The 20217-nt window shown below is 47.7% G+C and overlaps 2 protein-coding genes across 2 annotated transcripts; one reads left to right on the forward strand and one right to left on the reverse strand.

The window, feature by feature from the left end:
- The first annotated feature begins 650 nt into the window (after window positions 1-650).
- grk7a (G protein-coupled receptor kinase 7a) lies at window positions 651-9571 on the forward strand. Its single transcript, XM_057857006.1, has 4 exons — window positions 651-1579; window positions 1921-2376; window positions 3397-3677; window positions 5509-9571. Exons 1-4 carry the CDS (start codon window positions 983-985, stop codon window positions 5849-5851), a joined length of 1677 nt encoding a protein of 558 aa, XP_057712989.1. The 5' UTR covers window positions 651-982; the 3' UTR covers window positions 5852-9571.
- On the reverse strand, window positions 9291-19081 carry atp1b3a (ATPase Na+/K+ transporting subunit beta 3a). Its single transcript, XM_057857012.1, has 7 exons — window positions 18774-19081; window positions 16974-17102; window positions 16676-16774; window positions 12056-12246; window positions 11925-11975; window positions 11499-11585; window positions 9291-11220 (listed from the first exon to the last, which is right to left on the reverse strand). Exons 1-7 carry the CDS (start codon window positions 18883-18885, stop codon window positions 11053-11055), a joined length of 837 nt encoding a protein of 278 aa, XP_057712995.1. The 5' UTR covers window positions 18886-19081; the 3' UTR covers window positions 9291-11052.
- Window positions 19082-20217: the final 1136 nt, after the last annotated feature.

Here is a 20217-nt window from a genome sequence, read left to right on the forward strand (position 1 = left end):
CGTTTCATCCACTCAGGGGGGCTTAAACCCCAATTGACTCTATGATCCATTTACAACGTGACATATTTGTGGCAACCGCTTCAGGGCGCTCCCCGCCTTCAGCTTCCAGAAACCATGGTAGATGGCTATATGTATTCCTTCAAATATTGAACAAAAGAATGTCTTTTCCTACCAGGTTTTGGTTGTAAAAGACTTGCCGTTTGTATTAAAAAAATACGGGCGGGGCTGGGGGCAAATGATTTCAACGAAAACGTCGCAAGGGAGGGCACGCCTGCGACGTGGACAGGACAGCTTTAGACCCTTTCGGAGTGGATTAGCTCATATTATCTGGGGTTTAACGCATTCAATTAGCCCCCAGTTGCTGTCAGAGCCAGTAATAAGATCAAATAAACGGTCGGGACATTCTGACACGTGAACGACGAACCCGCTCTGCTTTTAAAATGACAGCGTGATAGTAGCGCGCCCTACAGATCGATCACTTGAGTCGGTTGGTCGTGGCTACCGGCCCGTCGATTGGATCGTTTGTGATGATGTCGCACTAAATTCACTTTTAGGCTGGAGAAGTGAGAAAAAGGAGGCCGGCGGATCGTTGGGATGAAATGGACGGCGGGATTGAAAAAGTCCCCCTTAACGAGCGAGCGAGCGCTTTACCTGCCGGACAAATATAGAGGAGCGCAAAGCCTCTTAGGACAGAGCCCGCTTAGGATTCCCTTTCAGTGCGCGGCATCCTTGAATAGACCCCACAAAGATACTTAGGGCCAAATCCCTCCCAGGTATTTAATTCTAAATGAGTAATTACTGGGTGTGTCTCGGGCGGGAATGGCTCGGGTAAAGGAGCTCATTCTTTGAGCGGCTCGGGAGAGTGAGGAGGCCCGCCCGCCGGCACATCCTCGGACACGCACGCAATCAGGCACGCCGCAGCGGCCGCCGTCAGGAGAGAAGGTCGCGTAAGGGGGGAGCGCCGCCGCAAACAGCTGCCGAGATGTGCGACATGGGGGGTCTAGATAACCTGGTGGCCAACACGGCCTACCTGAAAGCCCAGGGCGGCGACGACAAGGAGATGAAAAAGCGCCGTCGCAGCTTGTCGCTGCCCAAGCCGGAGCAGTGCGCGGCGACGCGAAGCTCCGTCGACAAGGACTACGTCTCGCTCTGCGAACGGCAGCCCATCGGGAAAAAGTTTTTCCGGCAGTTCCTGGCCGGCACCGCCCAGTACAAGCTGGCGGCCGAGTTCTTGGACGAGCTGTACGACTGGGATCTGGCCGAAGGGGCCGCCAAAGACAAGGCGCGCCAGAACATCATCAACAAGTACTGCAAAGCCGACTCCAAGAACTTCTTGACCTTCCTGAGCGGGGAGGCCGCCGACAAGTGCAAGTCGGTGACCGACGCCACCTTCGAAGAGGTGATGAAAAGCAAGGTCCAGGAAGGCGTCAGGGATTATTTGAAGGGCAAACCCTTGACAGATTACCAGGCCAGTCCTTTCTTTGACAAATTTCTTCAGTGGAAGGAATATGAGAAGCAGCCCATCAGCGACAAGTACTTCTACGAGTTCAGGACCCTGGGAAAAGGTGGCTTCGGAGAGGTAAGCCGACGTACCCTTTCCGTCTCCTCTAGCTTGTTTTTGTCGCCACTCTCCACCGGATGCCGTCAAACATAAACGGCTATCGTCCAAATCGTTTGAACGACGCGAATTCAGATGTTTGTCGGTGTAATCGTGTAAGAGCAATTCTTTTAACGCCAGCGCTGACGACTAAGGCGTCCCCGCCGCGACAGATCGAGTCGCTTTTGTAAGAAACGAGCCGTCCGGCTAAAATTCTCAGGGCGTCAAATCAATCCCGACAAGATAAGTTAAAGCCCACGCGGCCTTTTTTCAATTTCCAGATGGATGGGTGCGGTTGGAATTGACTGCCGACCTTTTTGCAGGTGTGCGCCGTCCAGGTGAAAAACACAGGCCAGATGTACGCCTGCAAGAAGCTCTGTAAAAAGCGACTGAAGAAGAAGGGTGGCGAGAAGATGGCCCTTTTGGAGAAGAAGATCTTGGAGAAGGTCAACAGTCTGTTTCTGGTCAACTTGGCCTACGCTTACGACACCAAGACCCACCTGTGCCTGGTCATGACCTTGATGAACGGAGGAGACCTCAAGTACCACATCTACAACATTGGCTACGACGGCAAGGGCGCGGACAAGGGCATCGAGATGAAGCGCATCGTTCACTACACGGCCCAAATCACCACCGGGATTCTTCACCTGCACGCCATGGACATCGTTTATCGCGACATGAAGCCCGAGAACGTCTTGCTGGACAGCTTCGGCCAGTGCCGCCTCTCGGATTTGGGTCTGGCCATCGAGATCGCTCCGGGCAAAACCGTCTCCCAGATGGTAAGTAGTATTTCCACTCTCGGCGGAAGTACCGTTTCGGAGCCGTGCCGACCCGGCGGATCGACGGGTCCCGCCGGGGATGGGGAATCGTTCGATAAAGAAGGCTTTGGTGAGGTCGTCGCTAAATCTCAATCCGCGTCCAGGTTGGCAGCTTGTCAATCAGGTGGGTTTTGGACGGTAAATCCGGACAGGGATTACTGGATTGGTTAAAGACCTCTGTCCCTCTTTTCTTATGTAACTCATCCTTTTGTGATCAGATTACGGCCGAGGCACTTTAGGGACGACGTTATGCGCGGACGCCGTCTCGGAATCCCTTTTGAAAAACGCGCGGACGTACTGTATCGCGGCCTTCCGTCCCACCGTTGACTCGAGTCTTGCCAGTGGTCCCGACAGATCCCCGTGACGCGCCTTTGCCGTACCGTTGACAAAAGCGGACGCGCCGCCGTCGCGAGGAAGGAGTAAGGCCCGGGCTCCGTCGACCTCCGCTAATCTCATTATCCGGTACCTCGATGCCCCGGGGCCGGCTAAAGTGACTGTACTAACCCCCTAGGGCAAGGCCGGCTCGGGTCCCCCTAATCTTCTTACCCGGCATTATACGGTCTGTCCCAGATCGGAAAATGAATCGCGAGCGCAGCGACTTCAGAGTTAAGCGGGACGCTCGTCCGATGGGCTTTCGCCGCGCTACTATCGACGCCGGCGCAAAAAAAGTGGCCCCGCGGGAAAGGCCGGAGCCGTCTTCTCGCCAGATCAGATCGATATTTCCCACCCCGTTTCTGTCATTCGGTAAGAGCGGCTCGCACGGAGAGATGACGCGTCGCCCGTAGGCGCGCTAGGTAGGAGAACTCTATCGCAGCGTAGACATACATGACTCTTGACAGGTAGTAGGATTAGCGTTAGGATTAAGCTGCCGGTTGGAGACTGAGGGTCAGGTCGTGAAGGATGAGGGCGGGGGTGCGGGGTAACTAAGCTAAAGGTGAAAGTGAATATAGCTCTCCGGTTATTTTTGTCCACGCCCCGCAGGCCGGCACCGGAGCGTACATGGCCCCGGAGCTTCTGAACAAAACCCCGTACAGGACCTCGGTGGACTGGTGGGCGCTGGGCTGCAGCATCTACGAGATGGTGGCCGGCTACACGCCTTTCAAAGGGCCCGAGAGTAAAAAAGAGAAGGTGGAGAAGGAGGAGGTGCAACGGCGCATTCTCAACGAGGAACCCAAGTGGGAGCACAAGTTTTTCGACGCCACCACCAAAGACATCATCCAGCAGTTCCTCAAGAAGAAAATAGACGAGCGTCTGGGCATGAAGTAAGAGGTCTTTCCCTTCGTCGCCGACCACCGTTACGGTCGAGGTCAACCGGGAGAAATTTCAATACCGCTAAAGAATAGAAAAAGGTCCGCATCAACTTGGGTTTTTTTTTTTTTTCCCCGATAGGAAGAAGTACATTTCTTATTTCTTTCCTAGATTCAGTCTCTATTTATGGATTGGCCTTTCAAATATGACATTTTTTGGCTTTCATCAGTAGCGTCAACGCAAGCAACATATTGTCAATACAGGCAGAACATCAGAGAACTCTTTTGCTCGATCAAATGACTTTGGAGAATAATGGCAACAGAGGCAAATTTGACAGCCTTCAATTGAATTTGGTACCCTTTGTGACTGCTGAAAATGGCTCGTACAGAGTGACCGTTTAGCGTCTACGGGTCTTAAAATAGGAAGTGTTTTCCCACTTGCCGCTGACACACTAGGCTACTGAATAAAACTAGCGCAAAAAAGTGGTCAATGCGCTGCCATACGTGATAAACTATTGACGGTCTCGTGAAGTTGACCGGTTGGAAATCACCAATTCAGTTGATTGAGAAAGACTATTTATTCACATCCTATAGTCATTAAACATGAAAAAACGAACAAACATAAAAGTTAAGCTCTCCAACTATTCAGCAAGATCAACATTGAAATACATTTGCTGATTGGCCGTGGTGGAACGTAAGCAGGTAAAAATACTTGGTTACTGTACTTATGTACATTTTTTACTTGAGTACAAATATGAAGTACTAGTAATGTGATTGACTTTTTACATTTTACAGCGGGTAGCTAGCTGTACTCCACTCCTATTCAAATTGTCGCCTGCGTTACACCTTGCTTTTGTTTGTTTTCTTTTTTTTTTCTCATTTTGAAGTGATAGTTTCCTTTTCGTGCCTCCGGCGCCATCGATAAGCCCCGTGAAACGATACCGTAACTGAGCACTAGAGGCGGCCGGCGACACGAGCGCAAGCAAGATTAGGCAGTTGAACTATTGACCAATAAAAACCACCTCATGCTTGTACAGTAGGTGGCGGCGGTATGCACCTGCTTCCAATCCGCCATGAAGCTAAACTTTGGGGTTTATGAGCTTTTTAAACTTCTGTGTACAGTGCACTCCATTTTATTGCTTGGTCTCTCCATTCTGCAAAGTTTGAAATAAAACTGAGCAGTCAATTCATTTTCGGCTTGTTTCTCTCTCTCTCGGTCGTAAATTTTAAAGCAAGTACGTTGTACTTTTCCTTAGATACTTTTACCAAAGGCATTTTTTTGCACCTGTGTCTGTACTTTAACTTAAGGAAAAAAAAGTGAGTACTTCATCCACCACTGCCGTTCAGCGTATGTGTCCATCAAAAATGAGGCAGGTGTTAAAAGTATATTTCATTTTTTTTTTTTTTTTTTTTTTTTTTAAACCTGTCCTGTTCAGCTGAGAATGGAAGTCTAAGTGGCCGGATTCTGAACAGTTTTAATGTTTCACATTGAGAGTCTGACATACTCCCATTGTGATCATTCAAAATAGCTTTTTATTATGACAAAGCAGCGAACAGGAAGGGATTATGGGGGGACAGAAGAAAAGAAATACAAGAGAAGAAAGAAAAGAAACACATACACAAACAACAACAAGAAATACATTGAACATCTAAACTAGTTACTAATATGCTGGTGCTATCGTCAGCGAGTATATTTCATTTGATTTAAAAAAAAAAATGGTTCGGCGTTTTCTACCAACACTTTGGTCACAAATAACCAAATATCTATTTGCCAAATATGAAAGGCTCCCACTTGGGAGAATGGCACTTTGCATTTGGAAACATCCAGATTATTTCTTCTTTTTAGGGACAACATGGAGGATCCCAGGAAGCACCCGTGGTTCAAGAGCATCAACTTTCCCCGCCTGGAGGCCGGCCTGGTGGCGCCGCCGTGGACGCCCAAGCCCAACGTGGTGTACGCCAAAGACACGGGCGACATCGCCGAATTCTCCGAAATCAAAGGCATCGAGTTCGACGCCAAGGATGACAAATTCTTCAAGGAGTTCAGCACGGGCGCCGTGGCCATCCAGTGGCAGACGGAGATGATCGAGACGGGACTTTTCGACGAGCTCAACGACCCCAACAGGAAAGAGGGCGGCGGCGGAGGCGACGATGACGAAAAGAAGTCCGGTACTTGCGCGTTGCTGTGAGAAGCTACGGAGCCCGGCCCGGTATACGCCGCGTTAGTACGGACCGACCGCTTCCGCCGGCCGCTAGTCTTCTCCCGCTCCTCGCCACGCCGCCCTCGGCGGCCCAGATGATTCACCCGCCGTTCGGCCGAAAGCTCCGCGGCTCCGAGACCCGATAGGGGCGACGTTCGGAAACTAGTTGCAGCGGTCCGAAAACCAGCCGTAGTTGAGTTTTGATGTCAAAAATGCCCTAAACTGCAACGAGCGGGAGTTCCCTGTCATTTAGAATTTTGTCAACAGGAAATGTCCATTGGTGGTCTCGCGCACGCAAATATCCAACGAGTTGACCAAGTAAGAGTAATGTCAAATAGAAGAAAACGGACCGACTTTTTCCACTCAACTCCCAAGACGGTTACTTGTTCCAAACGGAAATACTGGTTCGACTACTTGAATTGACAAAGAAGCAAATTCGGCTCATAGTCCGTGGCACTTTTACTGTTTAGGTTATTAGATTCTTTGAACAGTCTGTCGGATTTTAGGCAACATCAAACAATTCACGTTCCGCCTTATGAGTCTCCAAACTATGGAAGCAAACAAAGTGCAGATAACACTATTGAAATGTTGACTGAAGAAAAAGCCCCCATCATTGCTACGAACTCTAATAAACACGTCATCTGAAAATGGACGAGAATTTAAAAAAAAGTACTTTTATTCCTCATGAGTTTGTTCATTCAATTATCGCCATCTATCGTCAAGTATGGCCATCTATCGGTTGGAAGTGAAATTGCACCCAAAATATTGAAGCGGCACAACAAATTGGCGGCACTGTAAATGGGAGTCTGTTTGTTTGAATTTAGTTTTTTTTATTGGGAGGGGGCTAACTATTTATGTACTGCATCTTACTACTGAACCTTAGACATAACTACGGATGTTAAAGTTGAAGCGGAGCCTGGGCAGACACGCTCCGCCCGTGAAAAGTGCTTTTGAACTATTGTAGTTGAATTTCAAACCTCTGACCTCTTTGTCTCTTTAAAGCCAGTGTAAATATTGTACAGACGCAGAGGAGCGGCAGCGTCGAGTACCTTTTTATGTCGGTGCTATGAGGCGGATAGCCGCCTTTGGACGCCGCCGTTACCTGAGAACGGAAAGGACATTTTAGATAAGCCGTTGCCGTCAATAACTCAAAACGGACGCTGCTGCCGATTCCACCTCGGGAGAATTTCAAAAGTGTGAAAAAAATACCCTTCCGGTCGGTTCCCTCGATTCTCCTGAGAACAGGCTGAGCCTTTTCAGGGCGCTAGCTAGAACAATTGATCCGAATGAAGGTTCTTTCCACCCTAACCCTTTCAAGCTCCGGTTTATACAGTTATCTTAAGACTTAATGTACGTACTTGTAAATACTGTATAAGGTCAGACGCAATTTAACGTAGAAGGATCGAAAGTGATATTGCATTCAATAAAGTGCAAAAATGTATGTCTTTTAAAACCAGTCTGGTTGTTGTTTCTTACAGAAAAAGGCGATCGAGAGGGGAGAGAAGGGTCGTGATGAAAGGGACCAAAACAAAAGCTGTAGGTTGATGGGTTTGTTTCTGAGCGTAGGGTTAGGCTTATGGACAAGATCTGTTTTGTCAAATTTCCGAGCAATGACTGATCTCGTTCATACTGTGTTGTTTGCACATGGTAAAATACTTGTATAGCGCTTTTCCACCTTTCAAGGTGCTTTACACTACGTCACCATCCACCTACTGGTCGCACCAGGAGCAATGTGGGGTTCAGTATCTTGCTCAAGGCAAGTCCATCATGGCAGAGAATCCACTGATGCACTAGGCCTTTTCTCCTTCTCCCAAAAATCCCAACGTCTCAATACAAGGTCACGTCATTCATCCTAATTTACCGAGGCACCGACATGAATTTGGAGCACAGCCACGACGGAACTCTATCACGCGTTGATGTTTATCATCCTCTTTTATGAAAGACGGCTCGATTTGGACACGCCCCGCTGTTGAACCGCGAGGGCCTCCGACCTTCCCGCTTCAACGCCGGCCAAGGCGTTTGTTTTATGATTACGCTATACCGTGGTACAACGCGCTCACGGTATCAATAGCACGAATCGTGCGGGCTGCGCTTTGCTTCAGGCCTGGACCGGACTGACTGACTTCACCAGGTCTTAGCTGATAAAGGGATAACCCTGCTTTATCCTTTCGCCTTCTTTGCGTAAATCGTCCTCAAATCCCTTAAGCATCGCCAACTGCCAAGACGAGCGCGGGCAGATGACGCCCGACTATAGGCGGAGTTTGACTTTTGTGGCGGGGCAAAACATGTTGATGACCCCGAAACGCAGCGTCGTCAGCAATAAAATTAACTTACCAGATATATGCTCGGATAGTCGTCTAGCCGTACGCTCGTACGTACAATCATCCCAGCTCTGCGTGTGTGAGTTTTTCTGTCTTTCTTAGTGGAGAAGTAGACACCACATCCTTTTTTGACTGAATACTCCAGCCAGCAAAGAATATTGATAATAAGAAGTTGAAAATGAGTGTTTTTTTGTTTCCCATCATTTTTGAGGGGAATTCTGAATCAGGCTGCTGAGGACACCTATGGCTTCGGCTAAGGTCGTCGTCCATTGAATAGGGTACGTCCAGTGGTGGCTCTGTTGTACAATGAACATCTTTAGCCGGGCAAACTGAAACTCGCTCACCATTTTGGGGGTGCTATCCGGTGTTTCACGGTGCACATCTTCAATCCTTGGTTTTCACTCACAAGTCGTCTCTTTTGAAAGCTTGGGTTTGAAAAAATGATGCCTCTTCTGTCCTCAGGTGGTTTTGGCTAAGCAAAGCAAATGACTGCCTCTCAGGTGCTAGTCACATGATCTGATCGAAAAATAATGTTGACCCACTAGAATTGTTTTTTTTTCTTCGTTTCATTCATTTTTGTTTTTTTTTTGCTTTACAACTGTTATAGACAACCTTTTACTGGCAAAGTCTTATTTTTAAATTAATATACAGGAAAGTCAATTACATGCAATGACATTTTCAGCCACCGGGGGGCGGGTTATGCCTCCCCCTTAATATCCACCTATGCGCTGGCCTGTTATTGATTGACCGTGTTATTGATAAGAAATGCCATTTAAATAAAAGTTCGTATCGGGGGCAAATTCTGCAAATACGCCGGCGACACCGCGACGGCTCGGCGGGCCCGACTCGAAAAAGGAACCGTAGGGGACTCCAAACCCTCACAGGTTACCCCTCGGAAACAGCAGCCGGTGCCTCGTGCGAGGACGGAGTCGGCGGCGCACGCGGGTGGCAAAAGACAACTGCTTCCAGTGGAAGGAGACAGATGAGAAAATGGGAGGTCCCGCAAAAGTCACGGTGGAACAGAAGCAACCCTGCTGAATGTTATCAGCTGAAAAAATGGAAGAAATTACAAAGGCTTCAAAGCATAATAATAATATGCCATAATTTTTTTTTAAACTGCTAACAAGTGGGGAAAAGAAATACCATTTACTTGTTTTTTTTTGTCTTCTGGGGACTCCGAGGTGGGTCCTCCTATGTCTGGGGTTGAAGTCAGCAAGGTGGTTTAAAAGCTCCTTGGCGGCAAAGCCCCAGGGGTGGTTGAGATCCGCCCAGAGTTCTTAAAGGCTCTGGATGTTGTGGGTTGTCTTGGTTGACACGCCTCTGCAACATCTCGGGGACAGCAACTTTTTTTTCTTCTTTTCAATCTGTGAAATCGAAAGTAGTTTACGGAGGAAATGCACTTTCCCTGCCCTAAGATTGTCAAAAAGATGATGTAGCGTGTAAAAATAGCCACAAAATAAACAAACATCTTGACTCTAGTGTCCTCGTGTGGCAACAAGCGCAAACATTTTGGTCTTGTTATCCAGTGAGTGTTACGCAACTGAAAATGAAGCGTTTGTGTTTTTCTTCAAAATCACTTTTTATTCCACGATTAATTTCATCAGGTCTTAAGGCACCCTGAGAAGATGTTACATGTTGTTCTTTCAAATGCGGGTTCCTTTAAAGACTGCGTGCGTGTGTAAACATAGCTTTGCTGTAAATCTTTGCTTAAATGATTTCTTTACAGTCCACAGACATTGTGTTTTGTGACAAAAATACGGTGTGAATATGGTCGATCGTGTTTACAGTATATATACACATTGAGTAAGAGTAATAGACTGGCAGACAATCAGAAGAAGAGCGAAAACCAACACTCTTTCAGACGGATCACGTCCAGTTGTGCGGTACACAAAGTATGCGCTGCTCCAAGTTCTTCTTCTTCTTCTTCTTCTCCTCTCGGCGCCTCTCCAGCTTCCAATTTGACGGACGGCGTACTAGTTATTACAAACGTCGAATTGGATCCGTTTGCTCGACGGCCTCTCCTCTCCCGATGAACCGACGCTATTGCAACGGAGGGGCGAGCGAACGCACGCACGCACGCACGCACGCACGCGGAATCAGACGGACATGCAGACGGACAGACGGCACGAGACGAAGACGAAACGAGGTCGCGGCCACGCGGGCCGCCACAAATATCTATCTATTATTCCCTAAATATGGTAAGGATCACTATATGTCGAAAGGGAATCGATTTCCATATACGTAGGAATACAGTGGCTATATTATATTGACGTATGGAGTCTCGGCGGTGTGATAAGTGAGACTTCAGCAAGCGACTTTGCTCTTCTCGCCGTAGCGGCGGGCGGGCGGGCGGGACGACCAAAGTTGCCGACGGTTCCATTTCAGGACCGGCCTAAAAAAAACTGCCGTCAATGCCGGCGCGTGCGTTTTTCACCTGGACAAGTTGACGTGGAGGTCAAATGCAATTTAGGCCATCCTGAAATTTCGCCCGAAAGCTAAATGTTTTTTTTTGTGTGTGTGTGTAGGTTGAACAAATTGCAATGCGGTCACGAGATAGGAAACTCGGCCCCGAAAGGAGCGCGCTCGCCTGAAAAACTTGCGAATGGCTTGCTTGCATTGGCTATTAGCTAATCGGATGAAAATGAAAGCAAAAGGGGAAAAACGGCTTGGGGGCGAGGAGACCAGACCGGAGCGTCTCGTCCTTCTCTGGGGATTTTGGCGGAAAGAAGGGTCCATCCTTCTTGTCGTCGAAGCAACATTCCTTCTCGAATGGTTAGGGTTGGGTTAGGGCTGAGAGGGATTTGACCCTTCCTTCCTTCCTTCGGGGGAGCGGGGTAAAGGGAGGGGGCGCGGTCATTTCCCTCCCTTTTACTCCACCACCTTGATCCTGAAGGTGACGCGGCCCAGGAATTTATCCCTCTCGTCGTTATTGCGCAGATTGGAGCCCTCTACCCGGCACTCCACCGACAGCTCCTTGTTGTAGTCGTCTTTGGTGAGCAGCAGCTTGACGGCCACCAGGGGCTGAACGTAGTTCACCTGGAGATAGGGCATCAGTCACTCGCCAAATAGCCTCTTTTTCCCCCAGCCCTCGGCCTTTCAAAACAACCATTCCCGGCTAACTTGACTAGCGTTACAAATCACATTTTGCTAGTCTCTACCCACTCGTGGGAGCGTTCCGTTATCTGAGCGTCGACGAAGGCGCCCTCTGCTTCGCTCCCTAGTAATACACTTCCGGAGGCCTCGCTCTCGCGCATACTTATTTTATTTCCTAGTAGCGTCGGCGCGACAGCGGCGGGAATGAGAGAAACGCTCACGTGGGCCTTCTTGCCGTAGTAGGGGAAGTACATCTTGTCAATGCGTCCCTTTCTGGGGAAGTACTGCATCTGGACAGGGTTGTCTTTCTGCAGGTGAGACGGAGAACACGCGTCAACGTTTGAAATGCTCAGCCCGCGTCTTTTGTTAAGTTTGTCATGAAGTGGAAAGAAAGCATGGTATGTCGTTGGCCAGTCGGCCGGTGGCGCTAAATAGGGCTTGAAAATGGCACAGGGGTGGCTGGATTTGGACTACGCCGAGCCGGCCTATTATTCCTCGTACGTCTTACCCTAAAGTCGCCACTGACGGCATGCAGACGAAAGTCAATGAGAAACAAAACAGACAGGCAGAAAAAGGGAGGGGGGTCAAATCAAGACAAATGAAAAAACGAAAAAAAGACACATCTAAGCAGGAGGAGAAAAGTTTACTTTGACGGTGCAGTTGACGTAAGGGTCCCCGAGAGGCTTCAGGCCGATGATCTGGGGGGGTGAGAAGAAGAAGAAGAAGCCGTTCAATATTTTTCGAAGGCCGGGTAGGGATGTCGCCGCGCTTCAGTCACCCTGTTGAGTTTGAGCAGCACGCAGGGTTTTCCCTCCGAGTAACCGAAGTTGGTGTCGGAGAGGCCCGAGCAGAGACTCAGGTAGCCCCTTTTGAAGCGGCAGACTTTCTTTTCGGCTTCCTCGTCCTGCACGAAATGCTCCCCCTGGGGACACTCCAAATTCTTCTCCTGCTCCGTGTCGTTGTAACCCTCTGAATGAAAGGAAGTCACGTTCGTTACCTCGTATTGACGTTACATGGACTCAAATAAGCACAACGGCCATTGTCATTTGCTGTCCAATCCATTTGAAAAGGGAGGTCTGGCACGAACGCTCATTTGCCGCCGGCCCTTCCGTTTCAAACGGATCAAGTCGCTTGATAGCGGGCTGCCCGTACTACGGCCCGCTGCCCTTTTTCTTTTTTTGCCGGTGGCAAACAATTCAAATATGGCCCACACGAGGAGCTGGAGTTCTGTTACACTTCTCGGCTTCAATGCCGGACGGAGCTAGTTACTTAAAGCGACACTAGCTCACTTTTCAGTTCGGGTCGATTTTAGCGACACCGGCGGACAAAAGCGCTAGTGTTTTGCCTTAAGGAAGACAACCGTTTCCCACGATGACCGGCGCAGTGTCACGACGCACCGATACCGGTATCAGCTGGGCGACCCGGCCCGAAACGGCGATATCGATATCGGCGAGTACCGACAAACCGGACGCCGATACCGTTTACCGGTCTGGTGTTATAACACTTGACGCGCACTACACTTTGTGTCACGTGATCACATGCGATTACTTTGTGGGCCAAGCAGCTATTGCTATTGACCCGCTCCAGACCCATGAGAGTGGGCCAATAGTTGCTCTGAACCAATGCCGGGGCAACTCTAGGAGTAGGAGAAGAAAATGTCGGCGGTTTCAGAATATTTCAGCGTCGAGTGCGATGGCCGGGGATGGACCGCGGCGACAAACCCCGGTCAGTTCGCTCGTAGGAAGGAGCGGTGGGACGAGAACACTGAAGCAGCGAGACGGACGTCCGGAAAAAAAACTTTCGTCTGTAACCTGCCCCTTGCCTTCGTTGAAAGCCTGCTTTTTATGGCTCACTCAGTAGCTAAGTATAAGGTCCCGAGTGGCAAATACATTAAGGAGACGACTAACCCGCCCGCATTAAAAAATAAAGTAACGGAACATGTTTTAGAAAAGCTGGAGAAGGCCGGGGCCATAAGCTTTTCGGCCGACGTCTAGAGCAGCCAAGTCTTTCCCTGCTTAGCTTGACAGCCCGCTGGAAATATATACGGCAGAAAACACTCAGGTGACTTGAAGTTCCGCTCTGAGACCCACAATTTGGCCAGATTTCAAAATGGTCCGATATGCATCTGTAATACATCATTGGAAAGCTTACAATTTCAATTTTCTGGGGGAAGAAAAATTTTGAACAGGAGAGCATTTAAAAAAAAAAAAAAAAAAGGAAAAGTTTTTTAAGCAGCAAAGCCCTATCTGGAGGTGAGAGCACTCCGTGTAGCATGCATCACTGAGTGTCAAGACAGCTGTGAATGGCCACAGCTGGATTTTTGGGGGATTTTATGGGGAAAATCTAACAAGGGTCACGATGCAGAAATAGCAGACATCAAGGAGTGGTCAAGATGTTCTTTTCACCAATTTTTCTTTGTTTGGATCGATTATTTCTCATCTAACATATCGGAGAAAATGCGACAGTAACAAAAAAATACTATTAAGCAATAGTTATGAGGTAGATATCTGTGACTTTTTTACATCCGCCATTTTTTTCATTGTGACATCATTTGTTTAAAAGTTTAAAATATGCGCGTGAATAACTTTTTAAAGTCGTTTTTTTTAATGAAATATTAGACATCAGTTAATGATTCTAAGCTAAAAATGACAGACATTTTGAATAATAAGTATAATCAATTACCTTAGTTTTATGGCTGGGTTGAAACAAAAGAGCAGTTGGGCGACGTCTGTAAATGGGGGTTTCCAGGGTAAAAAGGACAAATTAAAAATAGTCTTGTCTGTGTTTTCTGCCATATATATATATATATATACAGTGTATATGGCGGAAAACACAGACAAGACTGAAAAAGCAGTTTCTGCTCTTGCACCCCTCTTTAAAATAAAATGCTGTATTTTAAGCCAAAAGAAGTGCTGTGTTTGATAGAACAATATGTCTATATGCTGCCATAGCAGATTATTGGCGCATGAAGCCCCCGAACTATTTTTAATTTGTCCATTATAAACCCCCTTTACAGACACTGCTTTTGTTTCAACCCAGCCATTAAAACAGAGTTAATTATATTTACTCTTCAAAATGGCTGTCGTTTTCTAGCTTTGAATCATTAATTGATGTCTAATATTTCATTTAAAAAAAAGACATTAAAAAATGTTAAACTTCTAAACAAATGACGTCACAATGAAAAAAACGGGGTCTGTAAAAAATTCACGAATATCTACCTCATAACTATCGCTTAACTGTTTTTTTTTTTTTTTTTTTTTTTTTGTGACGGTCGCATTTTCTCCGATATGTTAGGCGATAAATAATCGTTCCAAACAAAGAAAATTTGGGGGAAAAAAAGGGTAAATAAAATTTTAAATTTATTAAAATTTAAAAGGGTATTATATGAAAAAGAAAATATTGACCACTCCTTGATGTCTGCGATTTCTGCATCGCGACCCTTGTTATATGACCATGTTTCACTCATAAAATCCCCCCAAAATCCAGCTGTGGCCATTCACAGCGGTGTCTCAACACTCGGTGAGGCATGTGTTTTTTGAATCGAAACGAGGTAAGTACGTGATCATATCTCGTTAAAGTCGTGGCGTCTTTAATTCTGCTCTTTTCATGCTCTCACCTCCAGGTTTCGCTGTTTTTTAAAAAAAATTTTAAATGCCCTCCTGTTGAAAAATTTTCTTCCCTCAGAAAATTAAGATGTTAAGCTTTTCAATGATGTATCACACATGCATATCGGACAATTTTGAAAGTTGGCCAAATTGGGGGTCTAAGGGCGGAACTTTAAGTCACCTGAGTGTTTTCCGCCATATATATCTATATACACTGTAAGTGAGTGGTATCGGTCGATACTGCACAGCCAGGTATTGGTATCGAGGTCTAAAAATGGTATCGGTGCAACACTAGCGCAGTGTGGTCAAATCCCGATCTCCCGGTCGCCTGCAGATGGATTAAATGACATTTCTGTTTCCGGCGGATGTGTGAAGGATGAACAGTCAAGAGGTAATGAATTGAGTTGTGGCTAAAAACAGCATATGATGATGACAATAAGAAAGACAGGGTTGATTTTGTACCGTATTCCCCTTTGGTCATTCCGGTCAGTGTTTATTCTTGAGTTTCCTTTTATCCCGGTAGCCTCCCTTTTTCTTTTGTTTTGTCTCCTCGGACGAAACTGCCATCTTTGCAGTATTTGCACGAAAGCGTTCACATTGATTTCAGTCTTTATAACGAACGGGGAAATCGACGTATGCCGTAAAGGGGTCGGCACATTTGTAGTTTTTTTTGTTCCCGCCACCCTCCTCAAAGTTAATTAGTGCCGGTGAAAGCGATACAGACCCAGTCGAGATATAAAAGATGTGTCATTCAACCAGTGGCCAGTTGAGATATCATCACAAATGTCGTGAAAATATTTTATAGAGGTTGAAAAGTTACCTAGTGACGCTTCGCCGTTAGCTCAGCGGTTAAAAGACATTGAAATCAGCGGAGGAAACGTTGGTAGTCCCGCGGGTTACGAACGAGTTCCGTTCCTACGCTGGCGACGTAACCCCAATTTCCGAGTCAATCGGAATGAACCCCTTTAAGCTCTAACCTTTCTCTCACTCGACTTCTTTGTGGGAGCAAACGCGCTCTTCCTTGTGTGTGCGCAGATACTTTCTTCTTCGTGTGTACATTCACTCTTCTTGGCGTGCGGAAGTACTACCAGCTCCATGCTTCCCGCTCCAAAATAAAAGCATTCGTCGCAAAACTAAAGTCAACATTAGAATCTAATAGACATTTTTCATAGGGCAGGACAGTTATGTTAATAAAATAAAGTAAAAAAAAAACAAGATACTGTGAGGTACAATAAAGTACTGCACTAGAAATCAACAAAAAAAAGAACATGGCGTCGTCGTTAAGTCGACATCACATAAATCGGGTACGTCATAACCTGGGGACTACCTGTATTTTGTTTGGCTTATATTATCCAACGTCAGCTTTCTCGCTTAGGATCATCTCAATGTTTTTGCTGTCGGGGGACATTTTCACTTTGTTCTGTCGTTTGTTTCAGTAGTGCAAATATATCTTGCAATATCCTTAATACCTCAGGATTGCTTTGTCGCTTCTCGCCTTTGACTCATTCACTGCCCTTGACGGCAACGCAATTTTAGGCAAGGGTCAAAACGGATCGGACGTCAGCTGGCCAATGAGTCCGTCCTTCAAAATATATCCATTTTAAAATAGCTCATCTTTTTGACCCGATTCTGATCCTTCAAATGAAAGGGGAAGGGTTTGAAGTCGGCCCTTTCATTTTTCTGAAAGTATGGACTTAAAGTTTATATACTACTACTTTGGATTTATCCTTTGAGATCACGTGACAAAAAGAGGGCGCTCTCGGCTGAAAATAGGAAGCCATCGCAGTTCTCACTTTCCAGGAAGGCCTCCAGGTTTTGCACGTACGGCGCGTACTTGAGGGGCTCGGATTTGTTATAAGTGATATCCAGCGAGTTCGGAAGGATGACCAGCCCTGGAAGAAAGAGGGAAAGTGAGCGTGAGGTTCAAACAGGTCGATGCATACGGTATGCTATAATACCACGGCACGACAACAACATTTACTCCGAGGGCATCTGATTATATGACAAATGGAGCATGAATAATGAATGGCGGCGGGCGGGCGGGCCGGAAAGGAGCTGAAAGCTTTACCCAGCGAGGGAGGAGACACTAACCTGGGAAGGGAACGCGGTCTCTGTACCTGGGCACGTTCTCATCCAGGGTCAGCAGCATCACCCACATGGTCAGGGCGAACATACCGGCCAGGAAACAGTAGAAGACCAAGTAGAACAGCAAGATGAGAGCTACCGTGCAAAAGGTTACCCACAATTCATTAGTTACCAAACACAATTCATTTTCCTCCTAAGCGCTCCTTTCTTTTTTTGTTTTTCCGTCGGCCCCCTCTCGGTCCAAACGAATCGGACGTCTACGGCCGTAAGCCATTTCAACGTTTATAGGGCAACGGTCCGCTAACTAGCGCTCGAGGTTTTTCAACCGTACGATAGTGTTCCTCGGACGCGATACTGTATTTGCCGAGGTTGCCAAGTCTGCCGCCGCTCCTTCCGATCAAATATGAGAGCAGACTGATGATTTCTGACATTTGAATGAAAAGTTACCTTAACTTTGAACCCTTTCACGCACAAATGATGTTTCTTTCAGTGAACTGCCGCCAACGGCACCGGATGTCCGATCTGTTTGGACTGCGATGCACAAGTTAGAGTTCAGAACAACCGCAATTACAAATTCTGTCTGGAGTAATCAAAGTCGGTTCCAGTTTTCATTTTTTAGTCAAAATGGACACAGTACCACTGGCACCAAGGAGAGGTCAAGAGTAGAAAAATAACCAAAATCACTGGAAGGCATGAAAAAACTAACAACACACGCACAAAAAAATGGCGCTAAAGCGTTTACGCTACAAAAACAAGTGCGAGCGACCAATTTCACCATGATACTTTGGCTAACGATACAATACGGGATGTTCTCCCACCGTTCCATTCGAGGGCCTGTGACGGATTTCACCTAAAGCGATCCCAAAAAACAATTTGGTCTTTCACGTTGCTGACGCGGTACACTAGAAAGAAAAGCCTTCTCGCGATGGTATGGAAAAGATGAACTCGTTCGCCGCCGTCGACGGTTGCCGATATAGACGTGGTCGAGCGCCGACGTGGAAAGATTGCGCCGTAGACGACGTCCGATCCGTTCGGTCGAACGATCGTCGCCGATCCCTCCCGGTCGCTAATATGGCCTACGTACTGTGTGTTGGGAAAACAGCTCATTTGGTCGGTCTGTCAACCTGAAGGCTGCCGATGATCAAGCAATATTTTGCGTTTTCAGGTTTGCCTCACCTATTGATGCGGTTACGGCACTACTAAATAATGAAAGGGGGGGGGGGGGTCCAATGATGCTCCCTTGACCCGTTATGGGCCCTGGCCTGGCAGACCCCCCTTCTCCATCAGTATCCCACAATGCTTAGTGGGAAGAAGAAGAGAGGGAAAAGGAGGCAGGGAATCCCATTTGACCTTGACAGGCATGCTAATGTGGGCGGCCATGCAACTGCAATGGAGCATCCCACTGCACAGAAGCGCGGGGTGGGGTGGGGGTGGGGGGTTCGGCCTGCACGACGGCCCCCGCACGCGCATCCGCAGCCTATAGGAGCGCCTTGTAACTACCTCGGACCGTTATTACATAAAAGCGTGCACGTGCAGCATCGGCTGCCATTGACGGCGACGGACGTCTAATCCGTTTGAACCGACATATTTCGGTGGCCAAACGAAATTGGACGTCCATCTCAGTCAACGAGTGGATTCGTCAACCCCGTGTGGAGTGATGGCCGTCATCGTGCAGGTGCGGGCTGGCTGGCTTCTCCTCGATTCCCATCACGCAGGCCGGGTCCGTGCGCGATAGCGGGTCGGTCGTCAACTCGTCCAACGGATTGTAGGATGAGCTTGGGGGGAAAAAAAGGGGGTTTGTCTTACCCCAACTGCCGGCCGTGCGACCCAGAACCTCTCCGGTCCTGGGGTTGTAGAAGGAGTCCTTCCAGCTGGACGCGTCCGCCTTATTGGCCGCTTTATCCTCCGTGCTCGCCATTCCTCGCAAAAAACGTCGACGGACCACGAGATACGATCCCCAAATATAGCGAGCGAGATGCAAGGAGGAGGCGACTGGCTGATCAAATGAAGCGAAGAAACCGGCGTGCGTGCGTGCGAGCAGTCGAGCGAGGGATCCGATCAATGGTCGAGGAAGGAGTGGGCGGCCGCGGGACTGAGTGAGTGAGCGAGCGAGCGAGCTTGATGGAAAAAAAGAGAAAGGAAGCAAGAGGGTGGAAGATGAAAAAAATGCAGTGACGTCGACAAATGCCCCTCGGTGCACGGCAGCTCATGTGGAGGAAGGATGCGCATTGGTTGCCGACGCACCAATTACAAATATAGGACGCCGCCGCCGCGCTATCGCGCTCTCTTATCACCACTTGACAATGTGCTGCACGGGTTTTGGTCTTTCTCGTCGCGATGAAGCCTTTTCAGTACATTACACACTACACGAGATGGAGCGAGCAAGCCTTGCGTGCATGCTATTTGTGTCCGACTGAGCGTATATTTGGGGCATCTGCATGCCAAGCCTCGTTGCTATGGCGATACGGGAGCAGAAGACTGCGGTTCTAAGCAAAAGAGGGGCATGAGATTGTGTCGTGACGTCACGTTTTGGGACTCACCTGACTCCATCACGATGAGACAGACTGTACAACTCATCGCCCTTCAATATTTGTCTCAACCAGAAAATGCACCGTTTTTTAACACGCTGCATGCTTATGTAGAAATGGAAGTTTAAGAGATTTATGCTGTAAAATGACTGTGACTTTTTACCCAAATAGAACCATCAAATTGAAGCTTTCGCAACTTTGTACCGTTTTTTTTCCGTCTAAAATGGACACCTTTTGGGAAATTCCTTCTACAGCTATCCAGTACGTGGTATTTCATAACAATGTTGGTTTTGCTGTTGCCATTTTTTTTACTGCGACAGGGAGAGTATATTACTGCTACTCACCTGTGCAGGTGGGTCCAGAACGTTGAATGGGCGTTTACCGTTACGCATAGCGTTGCCATTTTATGGCGAGGGAGAGATGGAGGTATGCGTGAAAAAGCGTGTCAGGAAAAGAACGAGCTAGCGAGATAGAAGGGTTGAGCTGAGATAGACTATATTATATAATGGTTATATAATGCGCCACGATGCACGATGAAATTCATATGGGCGGGTCCAGTTCGTGCTGTCAGATTGAGTTAGTTGCAAGGCTAGGGTCGAGCCATGCTCTCCACAACTCATTGAATGCGGCACGCTGATTAGGGCCCGGTCGGCCGATTGATGGGCTGGCTCGCTCCACCCCGTGGAATCGGAAGAAGAAAAAAAAGGGAGATTGAGGCAGGA

This window comes from Corythoichthys intestinalis, chromosome 14 (genome assembly GCF_030265065.1).
Source record: "Corythoichthys intestinalis isolate RoL2023-P3 chromosome 14, ASM3026506v1, whole genome shotgun sequence".
Classification (NCBI taxonomy): domain Eukaryota; kingdom Metazoa; phylum Chordata; class Actinopteri; order Syngnathiformes; family Syngnathidae; genus Corythoichthys; species Corythoichthys intestinalis.

Coding starts and splice junctions, on each gene's coding strand:
- atp1b3a (XM_057857012.1), bottom strand. CDS start 18,885: ATGGCGAGCACGGAGGATAAAGCGGCCAATAAGGCGGACGCGTCCAGC. Junction 11,586..11,924: donor ACGTCAACTGCACCGTCAAA/GTAAACTTTTCT, acceptor TCTCACCTGCAG/AAAGACAACCCTGTCCAGAT. Junction 11,221..11,498: donor ACTACGGCAAGAAGGCCCAC/GTGAGCGTTTCT, acceptor CCCTATCTCCAG/GTGAACTACGTTCAGCCCCT.
- grk7a (XM_057857006.1), top strand. CDS start 983: ATGTGCGACATGGGGGGTCTAGATAACCTGGTGGCCAACACGGCCTAC. Junction 2,377..3,396: donor GCAAAACCGTCTCCCAGATG/GTAAGTAGTATT, acceptor CACGCCCCGCAG/GCCGGCACCGGAGCGTACAT. Junction 3,678..5,508: donor GACGAGCGTCTGGGCATGAA/GTAAGAGGTCTT, acceptor TCTTCTTTTTAG/GGACAACATGGAGGATCCCA.